At 46.1% G+C, this 22,974-nt stretch overlaps 1 protein-coding gene across 2 annotated transcripts; it reads left to right on the forward strand.

The window, feature by feature from the left end:
- Positions 1 to 243: 243 nt before the first annotated feature.
- SRD5A3 (steroid 5 alpha-reductase 3) lies at positions 244 to 22,109 on the forward strand. 2 transcript variants are annotated; one of them, XM_012441163.2, is made up of 5 exons: positions 244 to 472; positions 10,350 to 10,492; positions 14,238 to 14,435; positions 18,676 to 18,810; positions 21,223 to 22,109. In XM_012441163.2, the coding sequence occupies exons 1-5, from the start codon at positions 252 to 254 to the stop codon at positions 21,480 to 21,482; spliced, it is 957 nt and encodes a 318-aa protein (XP_012296586.2). In that variant the 5' UTR covers positions 244 to 251; the 3' UTR covers positions 21,483 to 22,109. The 2 variants fall into 2 exon arrangements, with proteins under 2 accessions (XP_012296586.2, XP_012296587.2); XM_012441164.2 differs by lacking the exon at positions 18,676 to 18,810.
- The last annotated feature ends 865 nt before the right edge of the window (positions 22,110 to 22,974 follow it).

Consider the following 22,974-nt stretch of genomic DNA (forward strand, 5'->3'; position numbering starts at 1 on the left):
TTCTGGAGCTCCATTTAAAAATCCCCGTGCCCAGATTAGCGACGGCAAGCGACTAGCTAGCACCCGAGCGACCGGACCCAGAGACCCCCCGCGGCTGAGCAGTGAGTCCGGGAGGGGCTCCGTGCGTCCCCGCCCCGTGCTGCGTCACCGACGTCCCGCTAGGGTGAGACAGGCGCGCGGCGCGCTAGTGGCCGCTCTTCCACGGTCGGGCGGTGGAGGCGCCAGCAGCGCGGAAGGCGGGTTCCCGGGCCATGGCTCCGTGGGTGGAGGCCGAGTTCTCGGCTCTGAACCCGCTGCGCACGCTGTGGCTCACACTGGCCGCTGCCTTCCTGCTGATCCTGCTGCTGCAGCTCCTGCCGCCCGGCCTGCTCCCAGGCTGCGCGATCTTCCAGGACCTGATCCGCTATGGGAAAACCAAGTGTGGGGCGCCGCCGCGTCCCGCTGCCTGCCGGGCCTTTGATGTCCCTAAGAGGTAACTGCGCCCCAGTCCCGAGCCGCGGTGGTCCAGGCGCGGAGAGTTCGGGGCGCCCCGGCTTACAGGCAGCCGGCAGGGGGCAGCAGAGGCGGGACCCGGCCTGGGAGGCCCCTGCGGGTTCCCGGGCGCTGCGTGGCTCTTCCTGGGCCGGCCCCCGGCTGCGTGGCTCTCGGGGGCAGTGCCCAGTTGTCCGCGGACGCCAGGGAGAGCGGAGCCGCGTGCACTCGGCCAGAGGAACGTGAACTGGCGGCCGCACCGAGGCTTTCCCTGGGGGGAAATGGTAATGCATCCTAATGTAGGCCTGGTCACCAGGTGGCAAATTGAAGTCCCCTTGCTCGGAATTCTCCTCTTTCCCCTCTCTGCACTCCAGTGGCTCATAGTCTAATAAGCCACCGGGACTCATTTGTGGAATTTTTTTAGTTTTCCTTTTGGTTCACAGAGTTTTGATTTCCCAGAAAGTCTGAATAAACAGGTGACCTCGAACATGTATCATAATGCTCTGGGTTGCATAGTGAATGTAGAAGAACTTCTTAAATTTCAAAATGATTCCAAATGGTATCGAAGCTTTGCAATTGAATTGGGCTCTAGAGGCCAAAAGAGCTGCCTAGACTTTCCCCACTGGAATCCAGGGAGGTTAGAGTTGCGTGGACGTAAGAGTCTATGGCTTTTTTTTTTCTTTTTTTGAGACTGAGTTTCGCTCTTGTTTCCCAAGCTAAAGTGCAGTGGCGCAATCTCGGCTCACCACAACCTCCACCTCCCAGGTTCAAGTGATTCTCCTGTGTCAGCCTCCCAGGTAGCTTTTTTCCTCTTTTAGCACTTTGCTTACTTACAGTATTGTTTTCCAAGCCCTTGGAAGCAGGGGTAAAGTGATTCTTATAGGATAATACAAGGTGCTGAGTAGCGCTCCCTTGATTAACAAACATTTGAGTGCTTGCTTTAAGTCACAAGTGCTCTAGGTTAATTATGAATATAATCTACAAACCACAGTAGAATTAGAAGTACCTGCAACTCTGTGATATAGTTTTTTATGTTACATTAACAATATTGATGATACCTCAAAATATTACTGTTTTCATCACTATGAGAATACTGTAGTCTTTCACCACTATATCTTGTTATTAGGCACATTAAAAAGTACACATATGGCCGGGCGCGGTGCCTCACGCCTGTAATCCCAGCACTTTGGGAGGCCGAGGCGGGCGGATCACGAGGTCAAGAGATCGAGACCATCCTGGTCAACTTGGTGAAACCCCGTCTCTACTAAAAATACAAAAAATTAGCTGGGCATGGTGGCGCGTGCCTGTAATCCCAGCTACTCAGGAGGCTGAGGCAGGAGAATTGCCTGAACCCAGGAGGCGGAGGTTGCGGTGAGCCGAGATCGCGCCATTGCACACTCCAACCTGGGTAACAAGAGCGAAACTCTGTCTCCAAAAAAAAAAAAAAAAAAAGGACACATATTACAGACCGGGTGCCGTAGCTCACGCCTGTAATCGCGGCACTTTGAGAGGCTGAGGCGGGGGGGATCGCCTGAGGTCAGGAATTCGAGACCAGCCTGGCCAACATGGTGAAACCCCATCTCTACTAAAAATAAAATAAATTAGCTGGGCGTAGTGGTGGGTACTGGTAATGCCAGCTACTTGGGAGGATGAGGCAGGAGAATAGCTTGAACCTAGGAGGTATAGGTTGCAATGAGCCAAGATTGAACCATTGCTCTCCAGCCTGAGCAACAGGATCAAAAAAAAATTTTTTAATTGGTCGGGCGCGGTGGCGCATGCCTGTAATCCCAGCACTTTGGGAGGCCGAGGTGGGTGAATCATAAGGTCAGGAGATTGAGACCATCCTGGCCAACATGGTGAAACCGTGTCTCTACTAAAAATCAAACATTAGCTGGGTGTGGTGGTGTGCACCTGTAGTCTCAGCTACTCAGGACGCTGAGGCAGGAGAATCACTTGAACCCGGAAGGCGGAGGTTGCAGTGAGCCGAGATCGCGCCACTGCACTCCAGCCTGGTGACGGAGCGAGACTCTGTCTCAAAAAAATAAATAAATAAAATAGAAAATGAAAGAAAGAAAGAAATTACTATATTGTAAATTTGTTTTTTAGTAGTTGCATTACCTTTATGTCACTATAATTAGTTTCCTTTGTAATCCCTCTGCACTTTACTTTATGCTTATATAATATTTTGAGAAGGGCTGTAGCCTTCACCAAACTGCTAAAGGGATCCATGATGGAGAAATGGTGAGAACAGCTGCTCCAGACTATAAACTTTTCATGCGTTTATATTTGTCTTGTTTGCTACCATATCCCTAGTTTAACCCGTGACTGGTAATAAGGACCTCGGTCAATATGTTTTGAATGAATGACAAAAAGAGGTTTGAGATTTAATTAGTTTGTTAATTAGACATTTACTCTAAGAGTAACTTTGGAAGAGATTTTTACCATCTCTTTCATTCATTTATTTAACCAGTGTTTATAGATACTATGCGCCAGGAATTATTCTAGGTCCTTAGAGCTTATCTTCTAGGAAGGCAGACAGTAACATGTCAATAAATATTGTAAAACCAGCCAGATAATTTCAGATGGCTGTAAGTGCTTTAGGGGAAATCCAGCAAGGTTATTTGATCATGAGCAAGACTGGAGTGGATGTGAGTGACAACAGAGAAGGATGGGAGGAGTAGGGGAGAGAGCTCCTCCTCGGGGCCTTGCAGCCTATGATGGAGTCTGGATGTTACTCTGAGTGAGTGGAAGCTACTGAGGGCTTTGTGTGGGAGGGGGAGGCATTGCATTGTGTGATTTATGTTTTAAAGGTTGATTGGCCATCACGTGGAAAAGACTGGATGAGAGGCTACTGTGGTGATCCAGGCAAGAGATGGTGATGGTGTGCATTAGAGTATTAGCATAATAGCACCTGCTGGTCTCATAGGTGGTGATGTTAAAGCATTTAGCACAGGGCCAGGCATCTAGCCAGAACTCAGTAAACATTAATTCCCCTCCTTAACCCTATAATGCCTCTGACTGGGGCCTGGAGACTGTTCCAGCAGTCAGCAAATATTTTTTTTGAGATGAAGTCTTGCTCTGTGGCCCAGGCTGGAGTGCAATAGTGCCATCTCGGCTCATTGCAGCCTCTACCTCCTGGGTGCAAGCGATTCTCGTGTCTCGGCCTCCCAAGGAGCTGGGACTACAGATGCGCACCACCATGCTCAGCTAATTTTTGTATTTTTGGTAGAGATGGGTTTTTACCATGTTGGCTAGGCTGGTCTCGAACTCCTGACCTCAGGTGATCTGCCTGCCTTAGCCTTTCGAAGTGCTGGAATTCCAGGCATGAGCCACCGCACCTGGCCAGCAAATATGTATTAATATTAAAATAGATGATGTCTTTTAGGCCCCAAACCGTAGAGTAGCTTCCAACTCACAGTAAAAGCCCAAGACCCTATATGGTCTCATTCCCTCTACCTTCCTGACTTTGTCTCCAGTTTGCCCCCTGTCTGGCTCTATTCCAGGTTTGAGGGCCTCTCTGCTAGTTCTCTCTCCTACCTGCACTGCCTGTTCCCCTCTACCTGGAAAGGCCTTTCCCCAGATGGCCACATGGTTTATGCCCTCACTTCCTGTAATTCTCCTCAAATATCATCTTCTCAATGAGGTCCCTCCATATTTTGTTTGATATTATAATTCTGCCATCCCAGCATTCCTTCTTCCTTTTCTGCTTTAGTTTCCTCAGTAGCAATTATCATCTGACATGCTATAAAATTTACTCTGTGTGTGTGTAAGCTCCATAAGAGCAAGAATTGTCTGTTGTGTTTGCTGCTGTATCCCCAGAACCTAGAGCACTTATGACTTAAAGTAAGCACTCAAATGTTTGTTAATCAAGGGAGCACTCACTCAGCACCTTGTATTATCCTATAAGAATCACCTTAGCCCTGCTTCCAAGGGCTTGGAAAACAATGCTACATAAGCAAAGTGCCAAAAGAGGGAAAAAGGAGCGTGTCCAAAACAGAAGGCAGTGAAGATTTTCCATCTGCTTTTGGGGGCTCGAGCTTGGTCTTTAAAAACAAACAAGGGCTGGCCAGGTGCGGTGGCTCATGCCTGTAATCCCAGCACTTTGAGAGGCTGAGGTGGGCGGATCATGAGGTCAGGAGTTCAAGACCAGCCTGGCCAACATGGTGAAACCCCCGTCTCTACTGAAAATACAACAATTAGCTGGCATACTGGAGCATGCCTGTAATCCCAACTACTCGGGTGGCTGAGGCAGGAGAATTGCTTGAACCAGGACCCGGAAGGTTGAGGTCGCAGTGAGCCGAGATTGCGCCACTGCACTCCAGCCTGGGCTTCAGAGCAAGACTCCGTCTCAAAAACAAACAAACAAACAAAAGCTATGACTTGCTCTAAAGAATAGAAAAGGTACAGAGGGAAATCAGGCAAACAAAACAAAATGTGGGAATAAAAAGCAAAACAATATGCCTGTGAATCAAAAACACCATGACACGAGTAGAGCACAGCACGATGTAGCCTGGCAACTTACACAAAACTCACCTGAGTGATTTGCTTGACTTTAGACTTGATATAAATTGCTACATTAACATAGGGCTGGAAAAGCAACTTCAGGCACACCTAGGTTGCATGAATGAGAGCACAATAGCATGATTTTAACTTCACAGTCATCAGGGCTGCCACTTACTGCGTGACCTTGGATAAGTAACTTAACCTCTCTCAGCCCTGCGTTTCTCACCTATGACATGAAGATAACTACATAAGCTTCATAGGATTGTTATGAAGATGAATTAAATAATCTTAAGTGTTTGCCAGGCTCTACCTGGCACCCCTCACCCCCACAACTACACTATTCTCTACCTAGTTACCAGAGGGATATTTTTTCACTTAAAAAAATAATGAAATATATGAGCAATGCTTTCTTTTGCCAACTTTTTTTTTTGAGACAAAGTCTTGCTCTGTCTCCCTGGCTGGAGTGCAGTGGTGCAATCTCGGCTCACTGCAACCTCCACCTCCCAGGTTTAAGCAATTCTCCTGTCTCAGCCTCCTGAGTAGCTGGGATTACACGTGTGTGCCGGCACACCTGACTAATTTTTGTATTTTTAGTAGAGATGGGGTTTTACCGTGCTGGCCAGGCTGGTTTCAAACTCCTGACCTCAGGTAATCTGCCCACTTCGGCCTCCTGAAGTGCTGGGATTACAGGTGTGAGCCACTGCATCCAGCCTTTTTTTGCTGCCTTTTAAAATTTTTGTATTGTGATAAAATATGCATAACTTAAAATTAACCTTTTTTTTTTGGAGTATACTAACTTTATTCTACAAGCAACGAGGGCTTAATACATGTTTTTAAAATAACCTTTACTTTTAAAAAGTTAAGTACATTAGAGGAAACTGAAAAACATAAGCAGCAAAGAACAAAGTCACAATCACAAGCAGTTTATAGTTTGACACATTCTTCTAGGTCCTGTGCGTCTGTAGGCACAACATCCAATAAAATTTACCTTTTTAATGGTTTTTTTAATATATAGTTAAGTAGCATTAAAAACATTCATCCTGTTATCCAAATATCACCACTACCTATCTCCAGAACTTTTCTATCAGGCAGAGGGATTTTTAGCGTTTTGTTTTGAGACAGAATCTTGCTTTGTCACCCAGGCTGGAATGAAGTGGCATGATCATCACTTACTGCAGCCTCAACCTCCCAGGCTCAAGCAATCCTCCTGCCTTGGCCTCCCAAGTAGCTGGAACTATAGGCATCCATCGCCACACCCAGCTAATTTTTTATTTCATTTATTATTTTTTCTTTTTTCTTTTTTTTTCTTTTTTGGTAGAAATGGGACCTCATTATGTTGCTCAGGCTAGAGAGGTTTTTTTTGTTATTTTTGTTTTTTTCATGAGATAGAGTCTCTCTCTGTTGCCCAAGCTGGAGCACAGAGGTGTGATCTCAGCTCACTGCAACCTCCGCCTACTGAGTTCAAGCAATTCTCCCGGCTTAGCCTCTCGAGTAGCTGGGACTACAGGTGCACGCCACCATGCCCAGCTAATTTTTTTTTTTTTTTTTTTTTTTTTTTTTGAGATAGAGTCTTGTTCTGTCACCCAGGCTGGAGTGCAGTGGTGCAATCTCGGCTCACTGCAACCTCCGCCTCCTGGGTTCAAGCAATTCTCCTGCCTCAGCCTCCCAGCCTCCTGAGCAGCCAGGACTACAGGTGCACACCACTACACCCAGCTAATTTTTTTGTATTTTTAGTAGAGACGGGGTTTCACCATGTTGGCCAGTCTGGTCTTGAACTCCTGACCTTGTGATCCACCTGCCTTGGCCTCCCAAAGTGCTGGGATTACAGGTGTGAGCCACCGCGCCCAGCCTTAACATTTTGTATTTTTAGTAGAGACAGAGTTTCACCGTACTGGTCGACACCAGGCCGGTCTCGAACTCCTAATCTTGTGATCTGCCCACTTGGCCTCCCAAAGTGCTGAGATTACAGGTATGAGCCACTGCGCCCGGCCCCAGCTAGAGAAATTTTTAAAACCTAAATTACTACCTCAAGTCACTCCTCTGCTCAAATGGCTCCATTATAAAAGCTAGTGACCTTACCAGGCTTCGTGTCCTCTCCCTACTCCTGCCTCACCTTCTACCCTCACCCTTGGCCGTGCCACAGCAGCTGCACAGATGTCTTTTAATGTTCCTTGACCACCCCTAGTATACACCCACCTCATTGCCTTTGCAATTGTTCTTTCCCTAGAAATCCGCAAGGATGACTCATTCTAGCAAAATGTCACTTCCAAAGAGGCCATCCTTGACCACCCATCCAGAACAGCCTCCCCTTTGCACCCTCTGTTCCCTGGCCCAGCATTATGCTAGATGTCTGGAAGTTTAGTTGTCGACTGTCTGACTCTCCACTGTAAGGTAAACTCCATCAAGGCGGAGACCTAGTCTGCTTACTGTCTGCCGAGTCCCCCAGCTTCTAGAACATTGCCCAGCACGTTCTAAGTGCTCGGTAAATATTTGTGAAAAACTTAAGTAGGTAAAGTAGGTGGTCCAGAAATTGTCCTTCAGAAGCCATCCCTCCAGTCTTTCCCTGGGAGTCTGCAGAGCAGCATGTTCTTGACCTTCCACTCTGCTCCACAAGGCTCAGACCATACCCAGGCTCTGTTCTGGGAAGTGTGTCTTAAGGAAGATCCTGGGGTATAAACAAAGGTCAGTAGCCATGGGTGGCGATTGACCTTGATGCCTAAACTTCTGAGAAAAGTAGGCTTTTGAGCCTGGAGAAGATCCAAATTGGGAATTATAGGACGGCTCTCTTCAAATTTTTTTTTTTTAATTTTTTTTTTTTTGAGACAGAGTCTTCCTCTGTTGCCAGGCCGGAGTGCAGTGGTACAAATCTCGGCTCACTGCAACCTCCACCTCTTGGGTTCAAGCGATTCTTCCGCTTCAGCCTCCCACGTAGCTGGGACCAGAGGCCCATGCCACCACACCCGGCTAATTTTTGTATTTTTAGTAGAGATGGGGTTTCACCATGCTGGCCAGGATGGTCTCAATCTTCTGACCTTGTGATCCGCCCACCTCGGCCTCCCAAAGTGCTGGGATTACAGGCCTGAGCCACCGCGCCCGGCCTCCCTTCAAATATTTTAAGAGATGTTGTGTGGAATTAAAATTCTTGTTCTGTGTGGCCAGAGATGGCAAATCCAGTGATTTTATTTATTTATTTTTTATTTAAGACACAGGGTCTTGCTCTATTGCCCAGGCTGGAGTGCAGAGGCAGGATCATAGCTCACTATAACCTCAAACTCCTGGCCTCAAGGGATCTTCCCACCTTGTAATCCCAAAGCCCTGGGATTATAGGCATATGTCACTGTGCCTGGCCAGTGATAGAATTTGCTAACAGTAATTGGCAAAGTGGAGGGGATTGCCATGGAATGATCGGATTGGATCAGAGTATCAGACATGATCTCAGAGACTGTGCATTCTTTTTTTTTTTTTTTTTTGAGACGGAGTTTAGCTCTTGTTACCCAGGCTGGAGTGCAATGGCGCAATCTCGGCTCACCACAACCTCCGCCTCCTGGGTTCAGGCAATTCTCCTGCCTCAGCCTCCTAAGTAGCTGGGATTACAGGCACGCACCACCGTGCCCAGCTAATTTTTTGTATTTTTAGTAGAGACGGGATTTCACCATGTTGACCAGGATGGTCTCGATCTCTTGACCTCGTGATCCACCCTCCTCGGCCTCCCAAAGTGCTGGGATTACATGCGTGAGCCACCGCGCCTGGCCCTGTGCATTCTCTTACAAGCATATTCTGGACCATCCGGAGGAGCCCCTGAGTTTATGTTTAATCCTCTTTTGGCTCCAGGTTGCCTTTTATTGTCATAGACCAATGAGAAAAAGAAAAGAAGGAGTGGGACTTAATATGTACATATAATGCACTGAAGACCAAGGAAAGCCAGGTGACCGCCAGGCACCCCATAGAGTCAGAAAGGTTTCAAATTGAATAGAAAGAAAACTATAGGTAAATCAACCTCAAAAGAACCCAAGAGGGGCTGGCATGGTGGCTCACACCTGTAATCCCAGCACTTTGGGAAGCCAATGTGGAAGGGATCTCTTGAGCCCAGGAGTTTGAGACCAATCTGGGCAACATAGGGAGATCCCATCTCTAAAATATTTAAAAATTCATCAGGCATGGTGGACTACCACTCGCCTGTGGTCCCAGCTACTTGGAAAGCTGAGATGCGAGGATCACTTGAGCGTGGGAGGTCAATGCTGCAGTGAGCCGTGATCCTAACATTGCACTCCAGTCTGGACAACACAGCCAGACCCTGTCTCAAAAAAAAAAAACCTGCAAGGCCCTAGGCCCTTGTGCCCTATTAGGTGATTTTTTTGTTTCAGCAAGTCAACATCGTCTTTCACATTAAATTAACATTGCTAATTTCAGCTGCATCGGTTTTGTGGTCCTATTTGTATTTAGTTTGTAGATGTGTTGATTGCAAAGTAGGCTCTCTAGTTGTCTGAGAATTACCACCATAAGGAGTTAATACGTAGTTTTATGATTGTAGTATTAGTCATGTTATAATAAAAGTAATTTAGGTCAACCCAATTCAGAAAAACACTGAGTCATGCCTGAAGATCTTGCACTTCCTCTAGCCCAAGTGTCTGTGATTATGCAAATCGTGTGTAACAGTTGTGTGGCTATTACTGCAATATTGCTTGGGATATAGAAATCGAAATCTTTCACAGATTTGGCTTGTTTTAGCACAATCTAGGTTATCTTTGCAAGGACCTGCAGCCTCCATTTTGGGAATTTGAGCCCAATTCTGTTACCCAACAGTCAGAGAGATTGCTAACTAAACTTTATTCTGAGTTTAACACAGTCGGTTTTGTTCTTGTGAACCTCAGAGAGGCCTCTTTTTCCGGAAAGTTAACTTGTCCCATTATTTGAAAGGAAATTTTAAAAATCTGAACACCTACAGGATTCAGATCCTATTAAAAAGCAAAAGTAGCCAGGCGTGGTGGCTCATGCCTGTAATCCCAGCACTTTGGGAGGCCGAGGCGAGTGGATCACGAGGTCAAGAGATCGAGACCATCCTGGTCAACATGGTGAAACCCCGTTTCTACTAAAAATACAAAAAATTAGCTGGGCATGGTGGCGCGTGCCTGTAATCCCAGCTACTCAGGAGGCTGAGGCAGGAGAATTGCCTGAACCCAGGAGGAGGAGGTTGTGGTAAGCCGAGATCGCGCCATTGCACTCCAGCCTGGGTAACAAGAGCGAAACTCCGTCTCAAAAAAAAAAGAAGCAAATGTATACTTTGGGAATGGAGGGGTGGTAAAAATAATCTTCCCTTATAATGGCTTAAAGTGGGTCTACCCTACTTAATTGCCTCACTTGTTTTCTTTCTGCAGATATTTTTCCCACTTCTATATCATCTCGGTGCTGTGGAATGGCTTCCTGCTTTGGTGCCTTACTCAGTCTCTATTCCTGGGAGCACCTTTTCCAAGCTGGCTTCATGGTTTGCTCAGAATTCTTGGGGCAGCACAGTTCCAGGGTAAGCACTCCCCAGGCTTATGACAACCCTGCATCCTGTTTCCGTCGTTCCTATTGTTCCTGTCTACAAGGGAGCAGTTTGGGGCATTTTGTCTCCTCTCTTAGGCACCTCCTCAGAAAGGCCTGGGAGGTGGAGGATGAGGGCGAAAAGAATACGGTTCATTGCTGGATGGCCAAAAGGATGTCTTTAAGCCCTTCCCTGAGAAGGAGACAGAGGTGCTCCTGACTTCCTGGCAAGAGCTGTGCTGTGTGCAGACTGGCTGTCCTCCCTCTGGTATTTTTAGTGCTGTTGATAAGTTTATAAAGAAGTCTTTACACAAAAGGGGGAAAGCTTTTAGATCCATCAGATTTGCCTGGAAACATTTATCATTTGTACTGTTCCAACCAAAATCATGACTTAGAACTTCTGAAATGTGATTTTAAAATTACTTTTTCATTCATACCTGTAATCCCAGCACTTTGGGAGCTGAGGCAGGCAGATACTTGAGATCAGGAGTTCGAGACTTGAGATTAGGAGTTCGAGGTGGGTGGATACTTGAGATCAGGAGTGCCTGTAATCCCAGTTTCTCAGGAGGCTGAGGCAGGAGAATGGCTTGAACCCAGGAGGAAAAGGTTGCAGTGAGCTGAGATCATGCCACTACACTTCAGGTGACAGAGCAAGACTCCATCTCAAAAAAAGAGCAAACCTATGTACATCCTCTTAAGGGGGACAAGATACATCAGTGGATCTCACTCCACTCATTAAAACTTCATCTCTTCGTTTGTACACTGTGGGACTGGCTGGGGTGTTTTGATATTTGGGGGGTTGGTTGTGAGGATATGAGGAATTCTATTTGTTATTTGCTTTAACTTGTTTCTAAAGAGTTAAAACTAAGTTTCACACCTGTAATTCCAGCACTTTGGGAGGTGGAGGCAGGCGGATCACGAGGTCAGGAGATCGAGACCATCCTGGCTAACACAGTGAAACCCAGTCTCTACTAAAAATACAAAAAAAAAAAAAATAGCCAGGCGTGGTGGCACACATCTGTTGTCCCAGCTACTCAGGAGACTGAGGCAGGAGAATGGCTTGAACCCGGGAGGCAGAGGTTGCAGTGAGCCGAGATCGCACCACTGTACTCCAGCCTGGGAGACAGAGCAAGACTACGTCTCAAAAAACAAAGAAACAAACAAACAAACAACTAAGTTTCAACTCATTTAAAATACAAAAACAGGCAAAGCTAATCTGTGAAATCTGTGCTAATAGAGGTCAGGATAGGAGGAATTGTTTCCCTTGGGAAGTTTGGGGGAGGAGTAGTACCAGAAAGGAACAGTAGGGGGTGCTGGTCATGTTGTTTCTTTTGTTTGTTTCTTTTTTTTTTTTCCTTCTTTTTTTTAAGAGAGAGGGTCTCGCTCTGTTGTCCAGGCTGGAGTGTTGTGATATGATCATAGCTCACTGCAGTCTTTAACTCCTGGGCTTAACAAATCTTCCCTCCTCCACCTCTTGAGTAGTTGGAATTACAGGTGCATGCCACTATGCCCAGCTAATTTTTTAAAAATGTTTTTAGAGATGGGGGACTTGCTGTGTTGCCCATGCTGGTCTCAAACTCCTGGTCTCAAGCAATCCTCCAACCTCAGTTCCCTAAAGTGTTCTGTTTCTGGATCTGGGTGCTGTTACATGGGTGGGATTGGTTGTCTTAATTTGTAAAAGTTAATTAAGTTGTATCTTTATGGTATGCATGCATGTGTGGGTGTTTGTGTGTATGTGAGACTCATTTTTTAAAAATGAGTGGGCATGGTAGCTCACACCTTTAATCCCAGTACTTTGAGAGGCTGAGACTGGAGGATGGCTTGAGGCCAGGAGTTCGAGACTGGAGGATGGCTTGAGGCCAGGATTTCAAGACTGGCTTGGGCAACATAGGGAAACCCTATCTCTACAAAAAAAAATTTTTTTAAGTAATCAGGTATGGTGGCACATGAGTCCTAGCTACTCAGTGTCAGGCCTCCATGTGCAAGCCCCAACCCAGAAAGTCTAAAGTCCTGCCTGCCTCGGCTGATCACCGCCCCCCACAACCCCTGCCTCTGTTCACCATTATTCACCATTATTCCTGATTGCACAGGGGAGCTTCCCCCGGACATAAGCTTCCCCTCACCCCACCCTGCCATCTTAACTACTCTTATCCCACCTATCACTGTAACTGAACTTCTGGTAATGTATACTCCTTGCCTCTACCCCCACCACTGTAACTGATCTTACTCTGTAACTTTCCACTGCCCACCCCAAACCTATAAAACCAACTCCTATCCCATTGCCCTTTGCTATAACGACCTTTTCGGCCTTAGCCCACCTGCACTCAGGTGAATAAACAGCCATACTGCTCACAGAAAGCCTGTTTGGGGGGTCTCTTCATTCAAAGCATGCGTTTTTAATACTCAGGAGGCTGAGACAGGAGGATCACTTGAGCTCAGGAGTTCAAGGCCTGGCTGTGCCACTGCACTCCCGCCTGGGTGACAGCAAGACCCTGTCTCAAAAATAAAATAAAGAAGTTGACACATATAATTAATCAAAAAATAAAAAAGAAAAACTAGGTGTGTGTTTTTAAAACCAGCTTTTCTTCAGATTTTTTGGGGAGCGGGGCGTGAAAGGCAGATGGGGAAGTAGATCTTGGGCTCAACATCACTCTAAAAGCATAATTTCTTCTTACAATTTCTTAGTATAATTTCAAGAGTTTCACTCTTGTCCCCCAGGCTGTAGTACAATGGTGCGATTTCGGCTCACCGCAACTGCTGCCTCCTGGGTTCAACCAATTCTTCTGCCTCAGCCTCCCGTGTAGCTGGGATTATAGGCATGTGCCACCATGCCCAGCTAATTTTATATTTTGAATAAAGATGGGGTTTCTCCATGGTCAGGCTGATCTCAAAGTCCTGACCTCAGGTAATCCACCCACCTTGGTCTCTCAAAGCACTGGGATTACAGGCATAAACCACCATGCCCAGCCCAATTTCTTTTTTTAATATGGAAACAAATGCATAACTCTCTATTCCTGTCTCCCTCTCTGTCTCTGTGGTGGCTGAGATGCTGGGGATCTCACAGCTGGAGCCACTCAGAGGCCTCCAGAAACTCTGATAGTTTGCATCTGGCTGTCAAGGGCCAGAGACCCCCAGACCTCTTCACAGGTCTCTCTCTTTTTTTTTTTTTTTTCTGAGACAGAGTCTCACTCTGTTGCCCAGGCTGGAGTGCAGTGGCATGATTTCAGCTCACTGCAACCTCTGCCTCCCGGGTTCAAGCAATTCTCCTGCCTCAGCCTCCTGAGTAGGTGGGATTACAGTGTGCACCACCACACCCAGCGAATTTTTGTATTTTTAGTAGAGACAGGGTTTCACCATGTTGTCAGGCTGGTCTCGCATTCCTGACCTCGTGATCTGCCCACCTCAGCCTCCCAAAGTGCTGGAATTACAGCCATGAGCCACCATGCCCAGCTGTTCCACAAACCTCTTGACTGTGATGTCCTTGAAGCCTTGAAGGCTCTCACACAGTGAAGCAGAGTCTAGGGATGGGTGTTTGGCCCAGTGCTGTCATTAGCTTACTGTGTAACTGTGTAATTTGAGTGAAGTCAAATTCCTTAACTTCATTTGGCCTATTTCTTCCTTGCTGCCAAAAAGGAAGATGTTAGACGGGATTTAATACCCTGCATTAATAGTTGGGAAAAACAAAACTTTGGATTAATCCCAGAAGAGATATGCTGACCCTGTCACCTTCTGAATTGTAGGAGGGGAGCTGGCGCTATCTGCATTCTTAGTGCTAGTATTTCTGTGGCTGCACAGTGTACGAAGACTCTTCGAGTGCCTCTACGTCAGTGTCTTCTCCAGTGTCATGATTCACATCGTGCAGTACTGTTTTGGACTTGTCTACTATGTCCTTGTTGGCCTAACTGTGCTGAGCCAAGTGCCAATGGATGGCAGGAATGGTGAGTGGGCCCGGCCCTGCCGGGACTCCCCATCCTAGGGTGTATGAGGTGCCCTCGGGGCTTGTGTTCTGCTAAACATTATGAGATATGCAAAAGTAAGAGACAGACCCAGTGCATTTTGCATTTGAGGAGATGAGACTCAAATTAGTTTCAAAAGGCCAGGCACGGTGGCTCACACCTGTAATCCCACCACTTTGGGAGACTGAGGCAGGTGAATCACTTGAGGCCAGGAGTTTGAGACCAGCCTGGCCAACATGGTGAAACCCTGTATCTACTAAAAATACAAAAATTAGCTGGGTGTGGTGGCACATGCCTGTAATCCCAGCTACTGTGGAGGCTGAGGCAGGAGGATCACTTGAACCTGGGAGACGGAGGCTGCAGTGAGCTGAGATCGCACCACTGCACACTAGCCTGGGCGACAGAGCAAAACCTTGTCTCAAAAACAAATTTTTTTAAGCCAGTATGTTCAAGGGGATGTTCACCGTAACTGCTAAAACCCATAAGCAGTAATGTCTTCAGTAAAAATAGCAAAGTGCCAAGTGTTCAGGAGGCTTGGTTTAAGGATGAAGAAATGGGGTGTGGGGTTTCCTGAAGGACTGAAGTCAGTGAACCATTGTCAGGTTAGAATGTGGAGAGCGAGAGGGTATGGCCAAGAGCTGAGCAGGAAGGAAAGCAGAGGAAGTCGCCCCACCAAAGCCTCAGTTGCCCTGGGGTGTGCGTGAAATAGGGAGGGGAAGTTGTGGTGCGAGGTTAAGTCATAGAAAATGAGGGAAGGGTGTCTGGGCGTGGTGGTTCATGCCTGTAATCCCAGCCAGCACTTTGGGAGGCCAAGGCAGGCAGCTCACAAGGTCAAAAGATCTAGACCATCCTGGCTAATGTGATGAAATCCCGTCTCTACTAAAAATACAAAAAAAAAAAAAAATCAGCTGGGTGTGGTGGCAGGTGCCTGTAATCCCAGCTACTTAGGAGGCTGAAGCAGGAGAATCACTTGAACCTGGGAGGCAGAGGTTGCAGTGAGCAGAGACTGGGCCAGTGCACTCCAGCCTTGGCAACAGAGTGAAACTCCATCTCAAAAAATAAAAAAGAGAAGGAAGGAAGAGAGGAGTGCTCTCACAGAGTTGGGATTTGCAGAGCAGGTGGGGAACCATTTTGTTGCCACTTAGTTCTTGTGATTGTTCCATCACAACAGAGCTTTTCTTCAAGTGATGCTGTGGTGTTGGGGGTGGGGTGGGGACAAAGAGCACTGTGGTCAGCGAAAACTGTGTTTTAGTCTCCCAGCTCTCACTAGCCAGGAAGAGGGAAGCCAAACCATGACCTTGTTGATGAGGAGGAAATGAAAAAGGTTTTTTGTTTTTTGGGGGGAAGAAGGGACATATTAACACATATGACTACCGTTTTTGTAAAAACAGTGCATGACTATGAAGAATTCAAGTCACTTGGGATGATGGAAGTGAGTTTATAGTGCGAGGTTAGTGACCTTGCAGCCTTAGTATCTGTCAGTCCAGACTCTATAGGTCTGTAATGACCATCATCTCTAAACATCGTCCATGTTTCCAGCTGCCCTGTCCCTCCTTGTAAACTCAGGCTGTGGTCTAGTGATTTTCAACACTCTGTGAGTGAGCTTCCTCCTCAGGTTAGATTTTGGCACGAGTGCCCCATGAAAGTCATCTCTCTGTTGCTGTAGCTCAACCTAAGACCTCTGACTAGATGGTGATTTTAAAGGATTTATTGACAGTCTTTCTCAATTCACGAATTATTGACTGGCTCCAGCCACTTAGCTAGCATCTCTCTGTCTGATTCCTCTGAACATACTCCCTGGCATGTCTGTGGTGGCATTCCTGCCAGCCAGGACCGTGAGAGGGGCTGTCATTCCTGGTGGGCAATCCTGGTTCTCCTCCTAAAGGAACTTTGCAGGGCACTTGGTGGCCCCCAGCTTTCAGCATGTTTGTGTCTGTTGGCATTACCTGCCTCTCCCGGAGTCTCCTCTACTGGCTGCATCTCAACTTCTGCCTTCCCTCATGCATAGACAGTCAAGGAAGAATAACACACAAAAATAGCTTCCTAAGCACTCCTTTCTGAAGCTGTTTTCTGTTTCACCTCCTTGGCCTTCAAGGGGCCATCTGGGATCATTTGGGACAATATGGGAAAGTTGGTTTCAGTAATTCATCGAGAGAAAACACATGGGGCCATTTGCCAACTAAAGGGCGCGATAGAAATAACACAGGCTCTGGAGTCTGATGGGCCTGGGTCTGGCTCGTTGAGCTTCTCTGAGCCTCAGAGCCTTCATTAGTAATTATTGACACATACTGATTTCACAGGGTTCTTGTTAAATGAAAAGAAGACTATCTGTAAACTAGGATGTAAGCTCCGTAAGGACTGGGATCTTGCCTGACTTATTCCCTGCTTTACCCTCTGCGCCTACAGCAGGGCCAGGCGTAGTAGGCACTCCTTAAGTAACTAATGAATAAACAAATAATGAAATACCGTGCAGAGCAGAACTTCAGGAAATGTGAGCCTTCCACCTGCCTCCCTTTGCCTGCTTTATAATTCTGGCGTTACTCTTAACAAATCCTTTTTCCCATGGGTCAATTCTCTGCATTTAGAGTAAGGGACTTGTTAGTGACTTGAACTTCCAGACACTCTAACTTTTCATCCTGTCAGATTTAAAACTGTATTTTTTTAATATTTTGCTTACTTTATTTTTATAGAGACAGGTTCTCACTATGTTGGCAGGCTGGTCTGAAGCCTCTGGCCTCAAGCAATCCTCCTGCCTGGGCCCCCCAAAGTGCTGGGATTACAGGTATGAGCCACTGCACTCAGCCTGTTTTGAACTTATAAAAATATAACCTAGTAGTTAAACATCTAAACTTGTAAACACTAAAAGACTATAGTAGTTTGATTATATAGAACAAGTTTTTTTTTTTTTCTGTGAGATGGAGTCTCACACTGTCACCCAGGCTGGAGTGCAATGGTGCGATCTCAGCTCACTGCAACCTCCACCTCCTGGGTTCACGCGATTCTCCTGCCTCAGCCTTCCAAGTAGCTGGGATTATAGATGCACACCACCACACTCGGCTAATTTTTTGTATTTTTAGTAGAGACAGGTTTCACTATGTTGGCCAGACTCGTCTCGAACTCCTGAACTCGTGATCTGCCCACCTCAGCCTCCCAAAGTGCTGAGATTACAGGTGTGAGCCACTGCGCCCAGCCTAGAACAAGTTTTTAAAAGTAATTGACACAGGTAGACTGGTAGATATTTATCAGTCCTTAACTATCATTAACTGATTCCTGCTTCTAGGTGGCCATGTGGAATCGTATGATCCTTGGTTCTCTTGCTTGAATCAGCTTTTTAGGGTTCCCCCTTTGCTCCAGAGCCTCAGGCTCATGCCCATTATCAGTGGGCACATTTGTTTCTTCCATCAAGCCTCGGACTAGGCTAGCAGCAGCTTCCTGCTGCTCAGAGAGAAGTCCCTGTTTGCCTTTCTGAAGCCAGTGGTTTGCTCCTCGGGATCTTGGATGGTCTGCATTCTTCCCTTCTTCCTAGCAGCCAGAGAAGAAAGTGGAAGATGATGCTTTTGAGTGTTTCTACTCCCGAAACTCAGTTTCTCAACCGTGTTCTCTCTCATCCAGACTGGGACAGCATCGAGTTGTTCATCTTGCAGTTGACTGTCCCTCTCTTTTCAGAAAGCTCCCTGTAGCCTTTCCACTGGTGATTTCCTTCACTGGCCAGAGCTAGTCAAGTCAGCATTCTGTTTTCAGGCTCTCCCTGGCAGGATGGTAGCTCAGAGAGAGACTTCCTTAGAAAATGTTTTCCTCACCGTCAAACATAAGAAAGAAGACTTAAAACTGGACTTCGCAAGGGAACCACAAAGGAGTCTTACCATGCAAGAGTAGATCGCAGTAGGGGAGCTGAACTTTGTGCCTGAAGCATTTAAAGAAGAAGCAGGAGAATGTATCTGTATGGACTTCTCTGCCATGGAGACTGAAGCTGCCAGTAGCTGAGGAACACATCTCCTTTGTCCAGAGAGACGGGGTGCTCCCCTTTGTACTGGGAAATTACATCAGGAAATTACATCAGGATATTGAGAAACAGGTTCCCCTCTTTGTAGTTGGGAAATTATATTAGGATATTGAGGAACAGAATAAGTGGATAATTGTGTTTCTGCTGACTAAATGATTTGTTTAATTCCCTGAGCCTGTGAAGTTGTTTGGTGTTGGCTAACAATTCTTATTTCTGTAGCCTATGTGACAGGGAAAAATCTACTGATGCAAACGCGGTGGTTCCATATTCTCGGGATGATGATGTTCATCTGGTCATCTGCCCATCAGTATAAGTGTCACGTTATTCTCAGCAATCTCAGGAAAAATAAAGCAGGTGAGACCTCTTTTAGAGCCTCCACATACGGATTTTAACCCTTAGAAGTTAGTTCTCCACGGTCCTGCATTCTTTGCCTTCCTGCCCTAGTTAGTTGACTGTATCATATATTTATTTTTGGCAAGACACTTCTCTGGGCCTCAATCTTCTCATCTGTGAAAATGAGAGCCTTACACTGAAAGATCTCTCTGGACCCATGTCGCCCTGACATCCTGTGGTTCTACATTTTGTGTCGATCAGCATGTGAGAGCTAGTGTCACCACAGAGTCAGTGCCAGCTGCAGCATAAAAACTTGACCTGTAAGTTAGCTTGTGTTGACTTATCACAGGTACAGTTTCCATTATGTTTTTTGAAATATTAAAAAGTGAATAGGCCAGGCACAGTGGCTCATGCCTGTAATCTCAGCACTTTGGGATGCCAAGGTAGGCGGATCACTTGAGGTCAGGAGTTCAAGACCAGCCTGGCCAACATGGTGAAACCCTGTCTCTACTAAAAATACAAAAATTGCCGGGCGCGGTGGCTCAAGCCTGTAATCCCAGCACTTTGGGAGGCCGAGGTGGGTGGATCACGAGGTCGAGAGATCGAGACCATCCTGGTCAACATTGTGAAACCCCGTCTCTACTAATACAAAAAAATTAGCTGGGCACGGTGGCGCGTACCTGTAATCCCAGCTACTCAGGAGGCTGAGGCAGGAGAATTGCCTGAACCCAGGAGGCGGAGGTTGCGATGAGCCGAGATCGCGCCATTGCACTCCAGCCTGGGTAACAAGAGCGAGACTCCGTCTCAAAAAAAAAAAAAAAAAAAAAAAAAAAATTAGCCCAGTGTGGTGGTACATACCTGTAATCTCAGCTACTCGGGCGGCTGAGGCACAAGAATCACTTGAACCTGGGAGGCAGAGGTTGCAAAGAGCCAAGATTGCACCACTACACTCCAGCTTGGGTGACAGGGCTAGAGTCTGTCTCAAAAAAAACAAAAATTGAAGAGTTTTGTTTTATTTATTTATTTATTTATTTATTTATATTGAGACAGAGTCTCGCTCTGTCACCCAGGCTGGAGTGCAGTGGCACCATCTCGGCTCACTGCAACCTCCGCCTCCTGGGTTCAAGTGATTCTTGTGCCTCAGCCTCCTGAGTAGCTGAGATTACAGGTATGCACCACCACACCGGGCTAATTTTTATATTTTTATTAGAGACAGGGTTTCACCATGTTGGCCAGGCTGGTCTCGAACTCCCAACTTCAGGTGATCCACCCACCTCAGCCTCCCGAAGTGCTAGATTACAAGCATGAGCCACCGTGCCCCGCCAAAAAATTAAATAGTTTTATTTAATATTTATCAAGTACTTATTTTGTGCCAGGCCCTGTTCTGAGTGCTTTACGTATAGCTTCACGTGCCCACATGAGATGAGTCCAGTCCAGTCTTCATTTTACAGATGAGAAAACTAAGGAACAAAGAGGTTAAGCAATTTATCTAAAGTTACACAGCTAGTAAGTGGGAGAGCCAAGATTTGAACTTGTGCAGTCTGACTCTGGAGTCTGAGCTCTTAATTAGTAGCTTGGAGGATTGCTGGAGTAACTGGCTTTCCTCTTGTGCTTATTGACAGTTGACAATTTAACCCAACCATATGACTTTTCAATATGTAATAGACTGACAGTAGAAGTGTGACAGGACGGGCCGGGCACGGTGGCTCACGCCTGTAATCCCAGCACTTTGGGAGGCTGAGGTGGGTGGATCACCTGAAGTTAGGTGTTTGAGACCAGCCTGACCAACATGATGAAACCTTGTCTCTACTAAAAATACAAAAATTAGCCGGGCATGGTGGTGCATACCTGTAACCCCAACTACTTGGAAGGCTGAGGAAGGAGAATAGCTTGAACCTGGGAGGCAGAGGTTGCAGTGAGCCAAGATCACATCATTGCACTCCAGCCTGGGCAACAAGAGTGATATTTCATCTCAAAAAAAAAAAAAAAAAAGTATGACAGGATGGTGGTTTACACACATGTGTGTGATACTGTTTTCTAAATAAGAGTTTCTGGGCTGGGTGGGGTGGCTCACACTGGTAATCCCAGCACTTTGGGAGGCCGAGGTGGGAGGATCACTTGACCCCAGGAGTTTGAGACCAACCTGGGCAACATAAGCAGACCCTGTCTCTACAAAAACTTCAAAAAATTAGCCAGGCATGGTGGTGTGCATCTGTGGTTCTAGCTATTGGGGAGTTTGAGATGGAAGGATTGCCTGGGCCTGGAAGGCTGAGACTACAGTGAGCCATGATTGCACCACTGTACTCCAGCCTGGGCAACAGAGCAAGACCTGGTCTCAAAAAAAAAAGTTTCTGTAAATGATTTGAAAGTGAAGTGGTGAAACTTTCTTTTCAAACCTTTAAATGTTTATGAGATCTTCTTTTACCCTTTCAGGAGTGGTCATTCACTGTAACCACAGGATCCCATTTGGAGACTGGTTTGAATATGTTTCTTCCCCTAACTACTTAGCAGAGCTGATGATCTACATTTCCATGGCTGTCACCTTTGGGTTCCACAACTTAACTTGGTGGCTAGTGGTGACATATGTCTTCTTCAGTCAGGCCCTGTCTGCCTTTCTAAGCCACCAATTCTACAAAAGCAAATTTGTCTCCTACCCAAAGCATAGGAAGGCCTTCCTACCATTTTTGTTTTAAGTGAACCTCAGTCACAAAGAATGCAAACTAGGTGATGGTTTGGATGCCTAAGGACGGTGAAGTTTGGAGCCCAAAGTACAGTTTCTGCAGAACTGTTTGAAACTCTCTGTTCCATTTCTATCCCCCACAAGTTTTCACTGAATGAGCATGGCAATGCCACTCAAGAAAATGAATCTCCAAAGTATCTTCAAAGAAGAAATAGTAACGGCAGATCTGTGATTTCTGTGTCCACTTTCTGAGATGCTTTATAAAACAACCAACTGATAAAAAGTAGATGAGACTTTTCCTAGCTGCTTCACAAGCAAACTAACCAAAAATATACAAACAGGTTCACACACACACACACACACACACACACACACACACACGAAGAGATAAGATCATCAATGTCTGCGATAGCCTGGTAGGAATGGACTATATAATAATATAGCAGGTGCTCAATAAATGTTTGTTGCATTTCAGTAAAAGCAGAATAACCTTTCAAAATAATAATAGGCTGGATGCAGTGGTTCACACTTATAATCCCAGCACTTCGGGAGGCCAAGGTGGGCAGATTGCTTGGGCCCCGGGGGTTTGAGACCAGCCTTGGCAACATGGTAAAACTCTATCTCCACCAAAAAAATATAAAAATTAGCCTCCTGCCTCAGCCTCCCAAGTAGCTGGTATTATAGGCATGTGCCACCACGCCCGGCTAATTTTGTTTTTTTAGTAGAGACAGAGTTTCTCCATGTTGGTCAGGCTGGTCGCGAACTCCCGATGCCAGGTGATCTGCCTGCCTCAGCCTCCGAAAGTACTTGGATTACAGGCATGAGAATATATTTTCATAGATACTGTTAAGGTATATAGAAATCCATGATGAGAATGTAATAAATTTAAATATTTAAACATTTAAAAAAAAATTGGCCAAGAGTGGTGGCACGCACCTGTAGTCCCAGCTACTTGGGAGTGGGCTGAGGTGGACGGATCACTTGAGCCCAGGAGGTCAAGGGTGCAGTGAGCCGAGATCATGCCACTGTCCTCCAGCCTGGCCTGAGCAACAGAGTATCTGTCTCAAAATAATATATAATTTTACACCAAAAGTTTCAGGGAAAAATGAGTTTGTTGGAGTTAGTTTATACTTTCACATATTACCCCTAAGATCTCCAGTTAAGTAACTATCATAGCCATTTCTACTCATCTCCGCCTCAAATCATAGCCTAACAGAACATTTTGAAAGCTCGTTTATTTAATATTTGTTTACATCCTTTGAAGGGGGTACTTCAAAAGTGAAAGCATCAGAAGATAAAATACTTTTATATTTATGCATAGCAAGCCTTCGTGAAAGGAAGTGACACTCTGGATTGAATAATACTGTAGCCTCATTCACATGTAGTTATTCAAATTGGATTAATGTCTGCGTGAGTTTGAACTAACAGAATGTATCTGAAGATATTCAGGAATAAAGTTTACACTTGAAATAGCTTATGTTAACCAGGTATGGTGGTGGATACCT

The sequence above is a fragment of the Aotus nancymaae genome, unplaced genomic scaffold, assembly GCF_030222135.1.
Source record: "Aotus nancymaae isolate 86718 unplaced genomic scaffold, 86718_ANA_hifiasm-v0.15.2.pri h1tg000006l, whole genome shotgun sequence".
Classification (NCBI taxonomy): Eukaryota; Metazoa; Chordata; class Mammalia; order Primates; family Aotidae; genus Aotus; species Aotus nancymaae.